Source organism: Symphalangus syndactylus, chromosome 20, assembly GCF_028878055.3.
Source record: "Symphalangus syndactylus isolate Jambi chromosome 20, NHGRI_mSymSyn1-v2.1_pri, whole genome shotgun sequence".
In the NCBI taxonomy this organism is placed as follows: Eukaryota; Metazoa; Chordata; class Mammalia; order Primates; family Hylobatidae; genus Symphalangus; species Symphalangus syndactylus.
This window is the reverse complement of record NC_072442.2, coordinates 65,805,617-65,818,102: the sequence shown is the minus strand read 5'-3', so window position 1 is coordinate 65,818,102 and position 12,486 is coordinate 65,805,617. Positions and strand designations below refer to the sequence as shown.

The following is a 12,486-nucleotide window of genomic DNA, read 5'->3' as shown; positions in this document are numbered from 1 at the left end:
ATCACATCCCCCATGTTCTTTCCTTCACCACCCATGGGAGTGGATAAGGGGATGGAGGAGGGTAAGCAAGGAGGAGGATGTGGTAACAGCTGATTCGTCCCCAGAGGTCACACTTTCCAACAGTCAGCTGTTACTGGGGCGCAAGGCAGGAAGTTTCCTTAAAGGCGCAATGTCCTGAACGCAGGCTCAGAATTCTGGAGCTCCAAGTGAACCTTATCAATTACCTGATGGAGCGCGTATTTAACAGAGGGAAGGATCTGACACTCCAGGCTCATCTCTCCTGCTCAGTTACTCTCAGCCCCTATTTGGAGCTGAAGAAAAAGTCAGTCTACACGTTCCTCTTTGGGGGACTTGCGGGGAGTGATAAGGTAGGGCAGGTCTCCGGCTTGCCCCTTTAAAAAAGCCGACCAGCAGCTTTTGCCAAGTCACTGGGTTCATTTCAGTTTTTGCCCATCCCCCGCGCATCTAGACTCTGATTGGCCCCTGGGGAAGGAGCAGCCTGCTCATTGGTCTCCACCTTCGAATCTCTTCTCTAAGTAGGCCTGAGTCAGTGAAGAGCTTTGGAGGGCGGGACTGAATGGGGGTTAATCAGAGGATGCGATTGCTGACCATTTGCACTTTGGCATGGCCCATCCCCTAATTTCTGACCAGAAGCCCTCCCTCTACCCTCAGGTGAGGACTGTGCTGTGAATCTTGTTAGAAAGCGACCTCTTGGGAGGCTCTGGGGGCTCTTCTGGGACTGGGAAGAGACATCCAAGACAAAAAGCCTCCTGTGGTTAGGAAGAGCCCCCAAGAGGAGTGGGCTGGGTCTCTCCAGTGAAAGCTGGGCTGGGCGAGGGGAGCACCCTCCCTCCAAAAGCCCTGGAGAGCTCTCCAACGGCAGTCTCTGCTGCCCTGGGGGCTGATGCTCTGCCTTCTCCTGCTCCTTGGTCCGCTCCACCTTTCCTTAAAGAGCTACAGCGTCCCGCAGAAGCCGGCGAGTCAGTTTGGGGAATGTCTAAAAGAAGCACTCACGGCTCCAACAAGGAGGGGCTGTCGCCCTTTAAGGACTTCCCTGGGCTGGATTCCGAGCTCAGTTTAAAAATGCCAACTCACAGAGCGCGCTGGGTTCTGGGAGCGACGGTGTCGGGCTGAGAACTACACGGACCAGCATGCATTGCAAACGCAGACGCCGTGACTTTCGCCTGCTCTTTAGGACTCTCGTTTGACGTAGCGCTTTTCCAAGAGGGTCGCTGACGCGGAGGGCTGGGCCACACCTTTCCGTCTATTGGCCGGCTCGTCAGTGGGTGGGCGTGGCTACGTGCAATTCAGCCCGGCAAAAGGGTGGCCTCCTTGCCAATCAGAGCCAGGGCGCCCGGAGAGGCGGGACCAGGGCGAGGCCCCGTCGACCCGGGGTGGGCGTGGCCACGTTGCCCAGCAGTGAGTGGTGATTGGCCCCGGGCGGTGCATTCGCAGCTCGTGCGTCACGACGCCGCCAGCTGATCGGCGCCTGGAGCCGGTGTGTGCTGGGTGCCGAGAAGAGACAGCGCCGCCGGCCGTGGGGAGCGGACGCAGTGATTTGCTCCCCTTCGCGCAGCAACCCCCACACCCAGCACCAGGTGGGTGTGAGCTGGCGACCCGGTCACGCAGCGGGGAGCCGCGGTAACGGGATGGAGGGTGAAAGTAGGGTCCGGGCGACCACACCCTGCCCTTCCGGGAGGAGAGGGGGCGGCGGGGGCAGGGGCGCCTAGGGGAGAGGGGCCTGGTCTGGCCGGGTTAGTGTGTCAGGAGCTCTGAGGAAAGAGTCTGGGACGGGAGTCGTGGCGGAAGGGCTGGCGGAGTGGCGGGGGGCGGGGGGAGAGCCGAGGGGCCGGAGGGCCGGGGGCGGCTCACCCGGCGGCCCCCGGTCTGAGGGCACAGGGTCTGGCCATCTAGCCTGGGGAGGGTCTGGACCCCCCGAGCGGGCGGCGAGGAGGTGCTTTGCCTCTGCCGGCGTTCACTGGGTCAGGGCCAGTTCAGCGCCAGTTCAGCGCCCTGGCAGGGAAGGGGTCGCTGGGCGGGCCGGCCCCTCCTCTCGTTCCCTCCAGGGGATGTTATGTAAGGGGGGAGGGGAGAGGAGTAGGGGGCGGCGGTGCCGGGGCCTTATGCAACCCAAAGGTTAGGGTTTCACCGCGGTTGGGCGGGGGGAAGAGGGCAAGAGGAGGGCCTGGAAACTCTAACCCCCCGCTCCCCAGACTAACTGGCCGTCTTGGGCCGAGAGAAGGTCACCTCTGCACCTCCCCCCAGCCTGTCCGGTAGTGAGGCCCCTAGCCCAGGCCTGGCCCTGACTGCCTGGGAAGCCGGCTGGCTGGGTGGGGCGCCTGGGTTAGTCATCACTGGGCTGCCTCTCTCCCCACCTCCCGGCCAACTCTTGGCCCCTCCCCGTGGCCTCCGGCGAGGCTGTCGCCCCCACCTCCCTCCGGCTCTGGTTCCAGCCTCCAACTCCTTTGGCCTGTCATCCTGGCTGTCAGACTGGGCTAGGAGCTGTCAGAGTGCCAGAGGGTTGATGGAGCAGCTGGTCAGAGGGTCAGTGCCCTGGGCCCACCCCGCCCTGCAGCCAAGGGCACCTGCTTGGCAGAGACTCTCAGCAGCTGCTGAGTCCTCTGGGTTGAACAGAGCTATCTCAGACAGAGGAAGGTCGGACGGAGTTGGACTGGTCACCCAGGGGAAGGAAGATATACAAAGTTCATGCTTCCCAAGCGGGTTTCGGAATTTGAACCGCACCCCGTATCCCCCAATCTTTCTTACCCTCTGAGTATAGAAATTCCAAGACAAGACCGCCTTGGCTCCTCAGCCTGGCGTGGGCCATGCCCTTGGACTGAGTGTCAGCACAGACCCGCCCTCCCCAGCTCACATCCCCCGAGCCTGCCACGCCCCCAGCCCCCTCCCTGGGCCATGCTGCAGGGCCCGGCTTTTCCTGCTGATTCATGCGTTGGAACTGTGGGGGCGGGGCTTGGAACTTGGAACAAAGTTCAGACATGGAGGGGCCGGCAGACAGCCTGGAATTCATACCAGATGTACCCGGAATGCGCAAGCGGAATGCCTGGCATCTGAGAGTCCTGGGGAAGCTGCCCAGCCACCCTGCCCATACCTCCCTCCCCTCCGGCCTGTGGTCCCCTGCCCGCCCCTCACAGCCCCGGGAGCCTCTGCTGACCTTCTTTCAAACGCTGGGCCTCCTCCCTTCCTCACTCTTCCCCAATCCAGGCCCCCAGAACTCTCCTTCCAGCTGAACTCCCTGGGAACAAGTCAGTTGGGCTGATCACTGAACTCACACTGATTTCTGGACCTGAGGTACCACACTTCTAGTACCTGCGTGCCGGTGGGGTGTGTCCAGGGTCCCGGGCCCTGCCCTGTCTGAATGCTGAGGAGGCTGGGCCCTCGGGGGGCCGCTAGGGCAGGGGAGGGTGAGAGCAGGACTGGGTTTCTCTAGACTCCAGTTCTGGAAAGAAGAGCAAGGGAAGTCTGTTTACAGCCGCCTCTTGCCGCTCAGTAAAGTTAACAGCTTCTGCAGGCCCAGGTCAGAGCTGCAACCCTTCATTAGAATCTCAGAGGTCTACTGGGGCAGGACCCTGATGGCCAGTGAGTGGGTCAGCGTTGCAGCAACATGCCCTGCTCAGATCTTTCCCATTTTCCCTCCCTTTCCCTTAGGAGCCTGTTCATCTCACACCCTCACCTGGCTGAGCCGCAGTAGTTCTTCAGTGGCAAGCTTTATGTCCTGACCCAGCTAAAGCTGCCAGTTGAAGAACTGTTGCCCTCTGCCCCTGGCTTCGAGGAGGAGGAGCTGCTTTCCCCATCGTCTGGAAGGTGACAGAAATGGGCTGGGAAGGTCCGAACAGCAGGGTTGATGATACGTTTTGGGGAAGTTGGAGAGCCTTTGCCCAGATTGGCCCAGCAAGGAGCGGTTTTAGATTAGAGACACTGGCTGAATTGAGGAGTAGAAGGCTCAAACCCAAGGTTAGTTGGTCTTTGTGTGACAATGGGAAGAAGTGGAGAGAACACTCTGTCTCCCCGACTTCCTTCTTGACCCTCCTTCCTTATCTTTCACTCTTCCCCACTGGCCTTTCCAGATGAGGCCCAAAAGTAAGCTCACTCTTCAGGGGAAAGTGATACTAAACCTGGGTGTGAGGGGTCATCCTTCTGCTCTTACTTTTCCCTGCATTTCCTTAGGCTGGCCCAGACTCTAGATTCCTGGGCACTTACCTGTATCTGAGATCCGTAGACCTCCTGTCTCAGCTTCTCCACCTGTGAGATGGGCAGTCACACAGAGGGAATCAGAAGCCCATCTGTGTCGACTCAGAACCTGGGCTCTCCCCCTGCTGTGGGTGGAAACAAAACACCTTTTCACATAAGCTGTTGTCCCTCCCCCATCCCCGATACCATCACCCAGGAGCTGGGTGGAGGAATGGGAAGCTGGAGGAGGGGGTTAGAGTTAGACCAATACAAGGAGCTAATAAGAGCTCGCCTCTCCATGACTTCCCCCCATGCAAGGGTGGCCCAAGGCTTCCCCTGATATCCAAAGCAGGACAGCAGTCCCTTGGTGGGGTTCTAACTGCCGCTGCTCTGTTTCTTTCCTCACTTTGCTTTCCAAGGTGGTATGTGATCCCCACCTCAGACCTGTGCAGACAGGAAATTCTCCCCTGCAGCAAGTAGGGGAGGTGGGTTGTGGGATGTGACCTCCTCCTGGGTATCAGGCAGTGAGTGTAAACCTGCCACCTCCAGCCCTGATCCATTCTCACCTAGCGGCTACAGGAAGCTGTGTCTGTTGGATTTGGTGGGAGGAGATGTGCAGGGAGCTGTATCTTGCCCTCTGCTTGTGAAAAACTCAAGGATGTGGAGAAGAGTAGACCGCGGAACCCTGCCCTTCTGCAGCCAAGCTGAGGGGCAGGATGCGTGGGGGACAGTGGTAGAGGAGGGGGCGGGATAGACTCATAGGCTGCAAAAAGGTCACTCTGTCCCTGGACACTGCCTCCGTACTTTCTCCTTCCTGCTTCACTGGCCACAGCATCTCCCTCCAGCCCTCGCTATGTGCCTCTGCCATCTTCACCCATCATGGAGCAGAGGCGAGGAAAGGCAGCCTGGGAATGTGGAGACCAGTGAAGGACCAGGCCTGGAGAGCACAGGGTCCTACCTGGGCATCCAACAGAGGAGCCCCTAAAGGCCAGGAGCACCCTAAGAGGAGGCAGGACAGCCAGCCTCCATCGACGGCGAGCCTCCAGCCCTCTCCTACTTTGATCACCATTTCTCTCCAGGCTTTCTGCCTCCGAGATGTGGCACCATAGTGCAGTGCCCTGTGGCTTCACCGCCCTACTTCCACCTCCGCCCAGCCTGTAATGTTTATATAAGCAGCCTCAAGGACCAAGAACCATCTGCGAAAGGACACACACAGGAGATTCATAAAAGAAATCCGAATGGATAAAAGCAGAAAAAAATGTATGCTTCATTAGTAATTAAAGAAAGGCAAATAGAGCTGAAAGCATTTTTCCCTTAGCAAACCATAACAGAAGAAAATAAGACCCAATATTGGCAAAGAGACTACTGAAAAAACATTCCCATACATTGCGTGTGGGAGTATACATCAGTGCAGGCTTCCTGGATGACAGTTGGGTGATACGTGTCATGTGGCCTAAAAGCCTCCATGTCCTTTGACCTATGAATTCTATCTTTGGGAATTTATCCTAAGAAAATAATTAAGGATTTAGTTATTGATAAGATGTTCATCCCAGCACTGCAGTGGAGAAAAATGGGAAGCAATGGTTTGGTTGGGAATTTATTCCTTTTCCGCTGTAACGAAAGTTTGCAATGGGGGATTGCTTAAGTAAATCATTGTATCTCCATCCAGATGGTGGAGTAGTGCGCAGACATTAAAAGTCATGTAAAAGAACATCTGACTGAAAGAAAAATGCTCCTTGAATATTAAAAGGTTGTAAAAATAGTGCATGTTATGTGATTTCAATTTTGTTTTTTAAAATATGGGTGTATACTTGTATACATAGAGCAGATAAAAAAGACGGAAGGCACACTAAAAAATGTTTAGTGGTTATCTTTGGATGGTGGAACAAAGTGACTGTAATTTTCATCTTTGGTTTTTCTGTAATTTCCAAATTTTCTACATTGTGTATTACTTATAATAAATATAATTTAAGAGATCGATGTTATTATTTAAACCTTTGGAGAAGTGGGGGTAGAATAATGAAGGGAAGACCTCAGCTTTTTTGGTGAGAAGGTTGAGTTGGGGCACCTCTTGGTTTATGAACTTAATTATTTGAAGTAGCTGGAATCCTACCTCTCAGCCTGCAGGAAACAGCTCTGAATTGCTGACTGCCAGCTGAAGAGGGGGAGTGGAGTAACGTGGAAGGAAAGCAGTACAAACCTGGGGCTCTTCAGGTGGTGAGGGGCTGGGGGAAGCTTTTCCTCTTAAGGCTGGAGGGTTCCAGACTCCTAACCGCCCTGCTACTGAGAGCAGGACAGGTCTGTTTTTCTCTTCTGACTCTGTCCCAGCCTTGAAGGGACCCTGTGTTACCTTTCCTTGCCCTCTGATTGAAGATATTCTACCCACCCAACAGGTATCAAGCCCTTGGGGAGGGAAGTGCTTTTCAAGACTGGGGGCCAGCGATTCCCTTTTGCGTCCTCTTCCTAATGAGGCTTCTCTGTAGGGCCGAAAACAATGCTGGGGGTCGGGGCGGGGCCCAGTGGGTCGCTTCTCCAACATGGGGGCTCCTGGGGGTTGTGGGGGAGGGGGAGCAGAACTGCTGGAATTACAGGTTTTCTGGGATACGGTAAAGGCCTGGAAACCTCAGGAGGCAGAAGGGGTGGCTCCAAGAAAGTGGGACACCCCCTCCCCACCACGGACGCGGGGAGGGAAGTGGGGGCGGCGGCCAGGCTCGGGCAGGTACGAGTAGGCTGCGCTGGCCTCTGCCTTGCAGGGTGTGGCGGTGGGTGGTGATGACGTTCAGCAGGCGAAAGTCGCGGGAGCCGGGAAGAGGAGGTCAAGGTTCGTGGGTGGGGCCCGGGAGTGTCAGGTGAAGTTAGACTGGAGACCCAGGTCTGCAACTCCAGCGCTTCAGGACGCCTGGAGCTGGTAAGAACCCCTATTGGCGAACATCCCAGAGGCCCCCCGAGCTCCAGGGCATGGTCTGCTGCCCGGAGCCCCTGAACCGCTCCCCCGGCTGGAGCGGGACGCGATCGGTGGCCAAGGCGCCGGGGGCGGTGGCCCTGCGGCTGCTCCAATCACCGCGCAGCCGAGGGACGGGGCGTGGACGAGTGGGGAAAAGTTCCTGCCGATCCCAAAGGCGGGGCGGGGAGGGGAGCCGGGGCCCCAGCCCTGCCGGGAAGCGGGTTCCCAGTCCCGGCCGAGAGCGCGGGCGCCGAGGGGACCGACCTGGACCCCCCTCGCCCCGCCACCGCCCGGCCATGGCGCCCCCGGGGCTCCTGGTGGCTGGCGCCTCCTTCCTCGCGTTCCGGGGGTTGCACTGGGGGCTGCGGCGGCTGCCGGAATCGGCCGCTCGGGACCGCTGGCAGTGGCGGAACCTCTGCATCTCCCTGGCGCACAGCCTGCTCTCGGGGGCCGGGGCGCTGCTCGGGTGCGGGCTTGGGGGCTCGAGGCGCACCGGGCGAGGGCGAGGGCGAGCGGTGGGAGGCTGAGGCCGGGAGACCCGGCGGGCGTCTCCAGAGCTGAGACTGGGGTGGGGGCGCGCACAGGGAGAGTGCGGCCGGGGCCTCGAGAGGCTGACCATGCCCCCAGCCTGTCACTGTACCCTAGATGGCCGCCGATCCCCATCCATGGCCACCTGCGCTGGGCTCTGGTGCTGGTGGCTGTGTCTGTGGGTGAGTCTGCAGGAAAGGCTGGGCCGGTGGGGGGGATGGGGCGGGGGGGCAGCTTCTGCTGTCCTTCGAGGTCTATTCACCTCCCCCATGGTGGTTAAACGTTCCTGAAGGCTTTACCGAGGGAAATCTAAGAACTGGGAGAGGGGCGGGGCGGGGGGCTGGAAATCCTCTCTAAGCTGCCGGGCTCTGGAGCAGCCTAACCTCTACCCCCACGCCCACAGGTTACTTCCTGGCAGACGGAGCTGCCCTGCTGTGGAACCAGACCTTGGGCAAGACCTGGGATCTTCTCTGTCATCATTTGGTGGTGAAACTCTGAGGGGAGAAGCCAGACAGGAGGGGAGGAGGGGAGCCCTGTCCATCCCGAGCTTCCCAGTCTCTCATTTTTTTTTTTTTTTTTTTTTTGAGACTGAGTCTCACTCTGGCACCCAGGCTGGAGTCCAGTGGTTCAGCCTCGGCTCACTGCAACCTTTGCCTCCCGGGTTCAAGCAATTCTCCTGCCTCGGCCTCCCACGTAGCTGGGATTACAGGCACCCACCACCACGCCCAAGTAATTTTTTATATTTTTAGTAAAGATGGGGTTTCTTCATGTTGGCCAGGCTGGTCTCAAACTTCTGACCTCAGGTGATCCGCCCACTTCAGCCTCCCAAAGTGCTGGGATTACAGGCATGAACCACCGCCCCCAGCCTTCTCTTCATTTTTCTGTCCTATAATTTCCCACAGAGTCTCTGCCCCCAGCTGGTGCTAGGCTCCCAGTCTTAGGCTGAGTTAGGGGGAGGAGGTGGCTGCTGGCCACAGCTGGGGAGTCCAGACACCCACCAGGCCAGGGCACCCACCATGCCAGGGCACGCACCGTGTGAGCCTAAGGAGTTCGGGTCCCCCCACAGGTGTCCAGCTGATCACAGAAATGTGGAATATAGAGCTTTTCTGAGAAGGGGGTGTCCTGGTATAGGGTGTGGGTATGGGGCATGAAAGCCCTAGGCTGGGCGCGGTGGCTCACGCCTGTAATCCCAGCACTTTAGGAGGCTGAGGCAGGTGGATCACGAGCTCAGGAGATCAAGGCCATCCTGACTAACACGGTGAAACCCTGTCTCTACTAAAAATACAAAAAAATTAGCCGGGCGTGGTGGCGGGCGCCTGTAGTCCCAGCTACTCGGGAGGCTGAGGCCGGAGAATGGCGTGGCCCTCTTCCGCCTGGTCCTGCTGGGGTGGATGAGTCTGTGGTTGTTCCAGCAGCGCCACCAGGTTCCTCTTGCTCTGGTCACCCTGGGTGGAATTGGGCTGGTCACTGTGGGCGTCATGAGCATCATATTGGGGATCTGCATTCTGGTCAATGATGTCCTGCAGTCTCGACCCCATCCAGCCAGCCCTGGGCACGAGAAAACCAGGGGGACCAGGACACGTCGTGACGATGGACCTGTCACCAGGGACAGTTCGACTCTCAGCCTGAAAGACTGGAGAGAAGCCGTGGGCCCCTCGCTGGGGGAGGTGGGGCCAGGACAAGGAGATGAGGGTCTTCCATGCACTTTCATCCCCCATCGGGGTGAGGGCCAGACTGGCTCATCAGCATCTCAGTTTCTCTTCCAGCTAACTCACATCCCTTCCCCTTCCTAGGATCTAAGAAGAAATGCTGATGTTGGATGGGTGGGAACCTGGGTTTCTGTTCACTGAAATCTGTCATCAGATGAGTGCCCTTTCCAGCAAATAAACTAATGAGGTACAGCCAGAGCTATCAGTAAAGGGTGGCAGGAGGCATGCAGCTGGAAGAAACTGCCAGTGGAGACAGAAGCTCTTTGCTTTAACCCAGGGACAGATGGGGGAAGGTGAAGTCCCACTAGGATCAGAGAGATCTGGTATGGGGCCGGTAGGGACAGAGAGAAAAGAGATCTCACCTATAACCAAATTCTGGCAGTGGGAAGAAGGTAGAGGAGGTGCTATCTGTAGCAGCAGAGATGGACATGATAGTTGCCAAGAGACAGAACCTGGGCCACAGCAATTGCTGCTGATGTTTCTGGTTCTCAAAGCCACACTCCTGTTTTTCTTTTTTTTCTTTTCTTTTTTTTTTTTTTTTTTATGAGACGGAATCTCACTCTGTCACCCAGGCTGGAGTGTAGTGGCACGATTTCGGCTCACTGCAACCTCAGCCTCCTGGGTTCAAGTGATTCTCCTGCTTTAGCCTCCCGAGTAGCTGTGACTTCAGGCATGCACCACCAAGCCCAGCTAATTTTTGTAGGTTTTGGTGGAGAGGAGGTTTCACCGTGTTGCCCAGGCTGGTCTCAAACTCCTGACCTCAAGTGATCCACCCGCCTCGGCCTCCCAGAGTGCTGGGATTCCAGACGTGAGCCACTATGCCCAGCGCACACTCCTGTTTTTCTACTTAACCCTGGTTCTGCTGTGTCTAGCCTTTTATTTTTAGTATCTTTTGACTTTTTCTTTTCTGTTTTTTTTTTTTTTTTTTTGAGACCAGTTCTTGCTCTATTGCCCAGGATGGAGTGCAGTGGCTTGATCTTGGCTCACTGCAGTCTCAGCCTCCCAGGCTCAAGCTATTCTCCTGCCTCCCACCTCAGCCTCCCAAGTAGCTGGACTACAGTGCACGCCACTGCACCGGTCTAATTTTTGTATTTTTTGCAGAGACCAGGTTTTGCCATGTTGCCCAGGCTGGTCTCAAACTTCTGCACTGAAGTGATCCGCCCGCCTCAGCCTCCCAAAGTGCTGAGATTACAGACGTGAGCCACCATACCCGGCCTCTTTTGACTTTTTTTTTTTTTTTTTTTTTGAGACGGAGTCTCGCTCTGTCGCCCAGGCTGGAGTGCAGTGGCGCAATCTTGGCTCACTGCAAGCTCCGCCTCCCGGGCTCACGCCATTCTCCTGCCTCAGCCTCTCTGAGTAGCTGGGACTACAGGCGCCCGCCACCACGCCCGGCTAATTTTTTGTATTTTTAATAGAGACAGGGTTTCACCATGGTCTCGATCTCCTGACCTCGTGATCCGCCCGCCTCGGCCTCCCAAAGTGCTAGGATTACAAGCGTGAGCCACCGCGCCTGGCCTCTTTTGACTTTTCAAAGACAATTCGGATTCTTAGAGGAGTGAACACAGGGCTAGGTCTGTCTTCTTAGGAAGGCACTGAAGTCCAGAATTACAGAAGGAAGGGTACCCAGTATAGAGTTTTCCCAGGCCCAGGCTTTCGTGGAAGAACGAGGGCAAAGGCAGAGTGTGTGAGAGAAGGCTGCAGGAGGACAAAGGAATAGCTGGCCCTCTGGCTGGGTGCAGCAGCTCACGCCTGTAATCCCAGCACTTCGGGAGGCCGAGGCGGGAGGATCACCTGAGGTCAGGAGTTCAAGACCAGCCTGGTCAACATGGTGAAACCCTGTCTCTACTAAAAATACAAAAATTAGCCAGGTGCCTGTAATCCCAGCTACTGAGAGGCTGAGGCAGGAGAATCACTTGAACCCAGGAGGCAGAGGTTGCAGTGAGCCGAGATTGTGCCACTTGCACTCCAGCCTAGGCAACAGAGCAAGACTCTGTCTCAAAATAAAAAAAAAAAACGAAGAGCTGGGACTTTTCTGAGATTCATTCATAAAGTCTTCTTCCTCCCGCTGCTTCTGCTGCATTTTTTTCTGCTGAACAAGACCCCTTCCTTCCCAGAACATTCAGGTGACGGGAAGTGCCGAGCAGATTAAGGCTGCTGTTATACTAAACAATGGACTGAGAGAGGCAACCCTTAGCCATCCACAGAAAAGCTACATGAGCGAAAGCAAGACACAGGAAGATTGTCTTCAAAAAGAAAAAAAAAACCTTGCTAAGAAGCGGAGGTACAGAAAGACACAAAGAATGACAGACAGACATACATAGATCGAGTGATAGATAGAAAGAGAGAAGGATTATTCACATAGAGGTGACAGAGGCAAAGAAGGATGCAGGGCAAAAGAGACAGGCCTTAGCAGAAATATGGAGAAAGGCTATCATAGATCCCGAGAGACACCAAAGTCACAGAACTGATAAAATGGTTATAAACAAAAAGGACCAGAAAAATAGAAATAAAGGCCAACAAGAAGCGACCCCAAGGCTGAAAGGCACAGAGAGTCTAGACAGTGAAACAGAGTGAGTGACAAGGAGAAACACCCAGGCTTAGGAGTGATGGAGGCAATACTGGCAGACAGAGAGATCGGAAGGGTAAGAGGAGAGGTGGGAACAGAGAAGAGGGGGATGAGTCCGGGCAGCTGAGAAGCAGAAGGCGGAGGAGGCAGTCAGTGGGAAGATTCACCGACAGAAGAGACCAGGAGATACGGGGACTTGGAGGCAGGCAGAAAGACAAAGGACAAACAGCTGGAGTGCAAACCCTAAAGACAGAAGCTGACAGTAACCGGTTGGCAGAGACTGGTAGGAAGATGAGGACAAGTCGGAATCAGGGGTGTCAACTGAGATGCAAATATAGGCAAAGGAGCTGACAAAGAGAATAACAGAGAGAAAAAGGAGGAGAGCGCAGACCAATTTAAATATCCAGGCCGGGCATGGTGGGTCACGCCTGTAATCCAGCACTTTGGGAGGCCGAGGCGGGCAGATCACGAGGTCAGGAGATCAAGACCATCCCAGCTAACATGGTGAAACCCCATCTCTACTAAAAATACAAAAAATTAGCCGGGAGTGG

At 56.0% G+C, this 12,486-nt stretch overlaps 1 protein-coding gene and 1 long non-coding RNA gene across 3 annotated transcripts; both read left to right on the top strand.

The window, feature by feature from the left end:
- The first annotated feature begins 175 nt into the window (after positions 1 to 175).
- On the top strand, positions 176 to 6,162 carry LOC129470553 (uncharacterized). 2 transcript variants are annotated; one of them, XR_010118369.1, is made up of 4 exons: positions 183 to 672; positions 1,456 to 1,598; positions 3,223 to 3,309; positions 3,667 to 6,162. It is a non-coding gene; the product is annotated as an uncharacterized lncRNA (long non-coding RNA). The 2 variants fall into 2 exon arrangements; XR_010118370.1 differs by lacking the exon at positions 3,223 to 3,309 and having other exon boundaries at positions 176 to 1,598.
- A 1,168-nt stretch (positions 6,163 to 7,330) lies between these two features.
- TLCD2 (TLC domain containing 2) lies at positions 7,331 to 10,578 on the top strand. The gene is made up of 4 exons (XM_055256468.2): positions 7,331 to 7,598; positions 7,760 to 7,842; positions 8,064 to 8,146; positions 9,013 to 10,578. Exons 1-4 carry the CDS (start codon positions 7,429 to 7,431, stop codon positions 9,451 to 9,453), a joined length of 777 nt encoding a protein of 258 aa, XP_055112443.2. The 5' UTR covers positions 7,331 to 7,428; the 3' UTR covers positions 9,454 to 10,578.
- The last annotated feature ends 1,908 nt before the right edge of the window (positions 10,579 to 12,486 follow it).

Bases quoted from the DNA above. Each gene is read 5' to 3' on its own strand.
- TLCD2 (XM_055256468.2), top strand. From the start codon at position 7,429: ATGGCGCCCCCGGGGCTCCTGGTGGCTGGCGCCTCCTTCCTCGCGTTC. The intron at 7,599-7,759 runs GTGCGGGCTTGG...CCATGCCCCCAG, and splicing joins GGGGCCGGGGCGCTGCTCGG to CCTGTCACTGTACCCTAGAT. The intron at 8,147-9,012 runs GTGAAACTCTGA...CTGAGGCCGGAG, and splicing joins TTCTCTGTCATCATTTGGTG to AATGGCGTGGCCCTCTTCCG.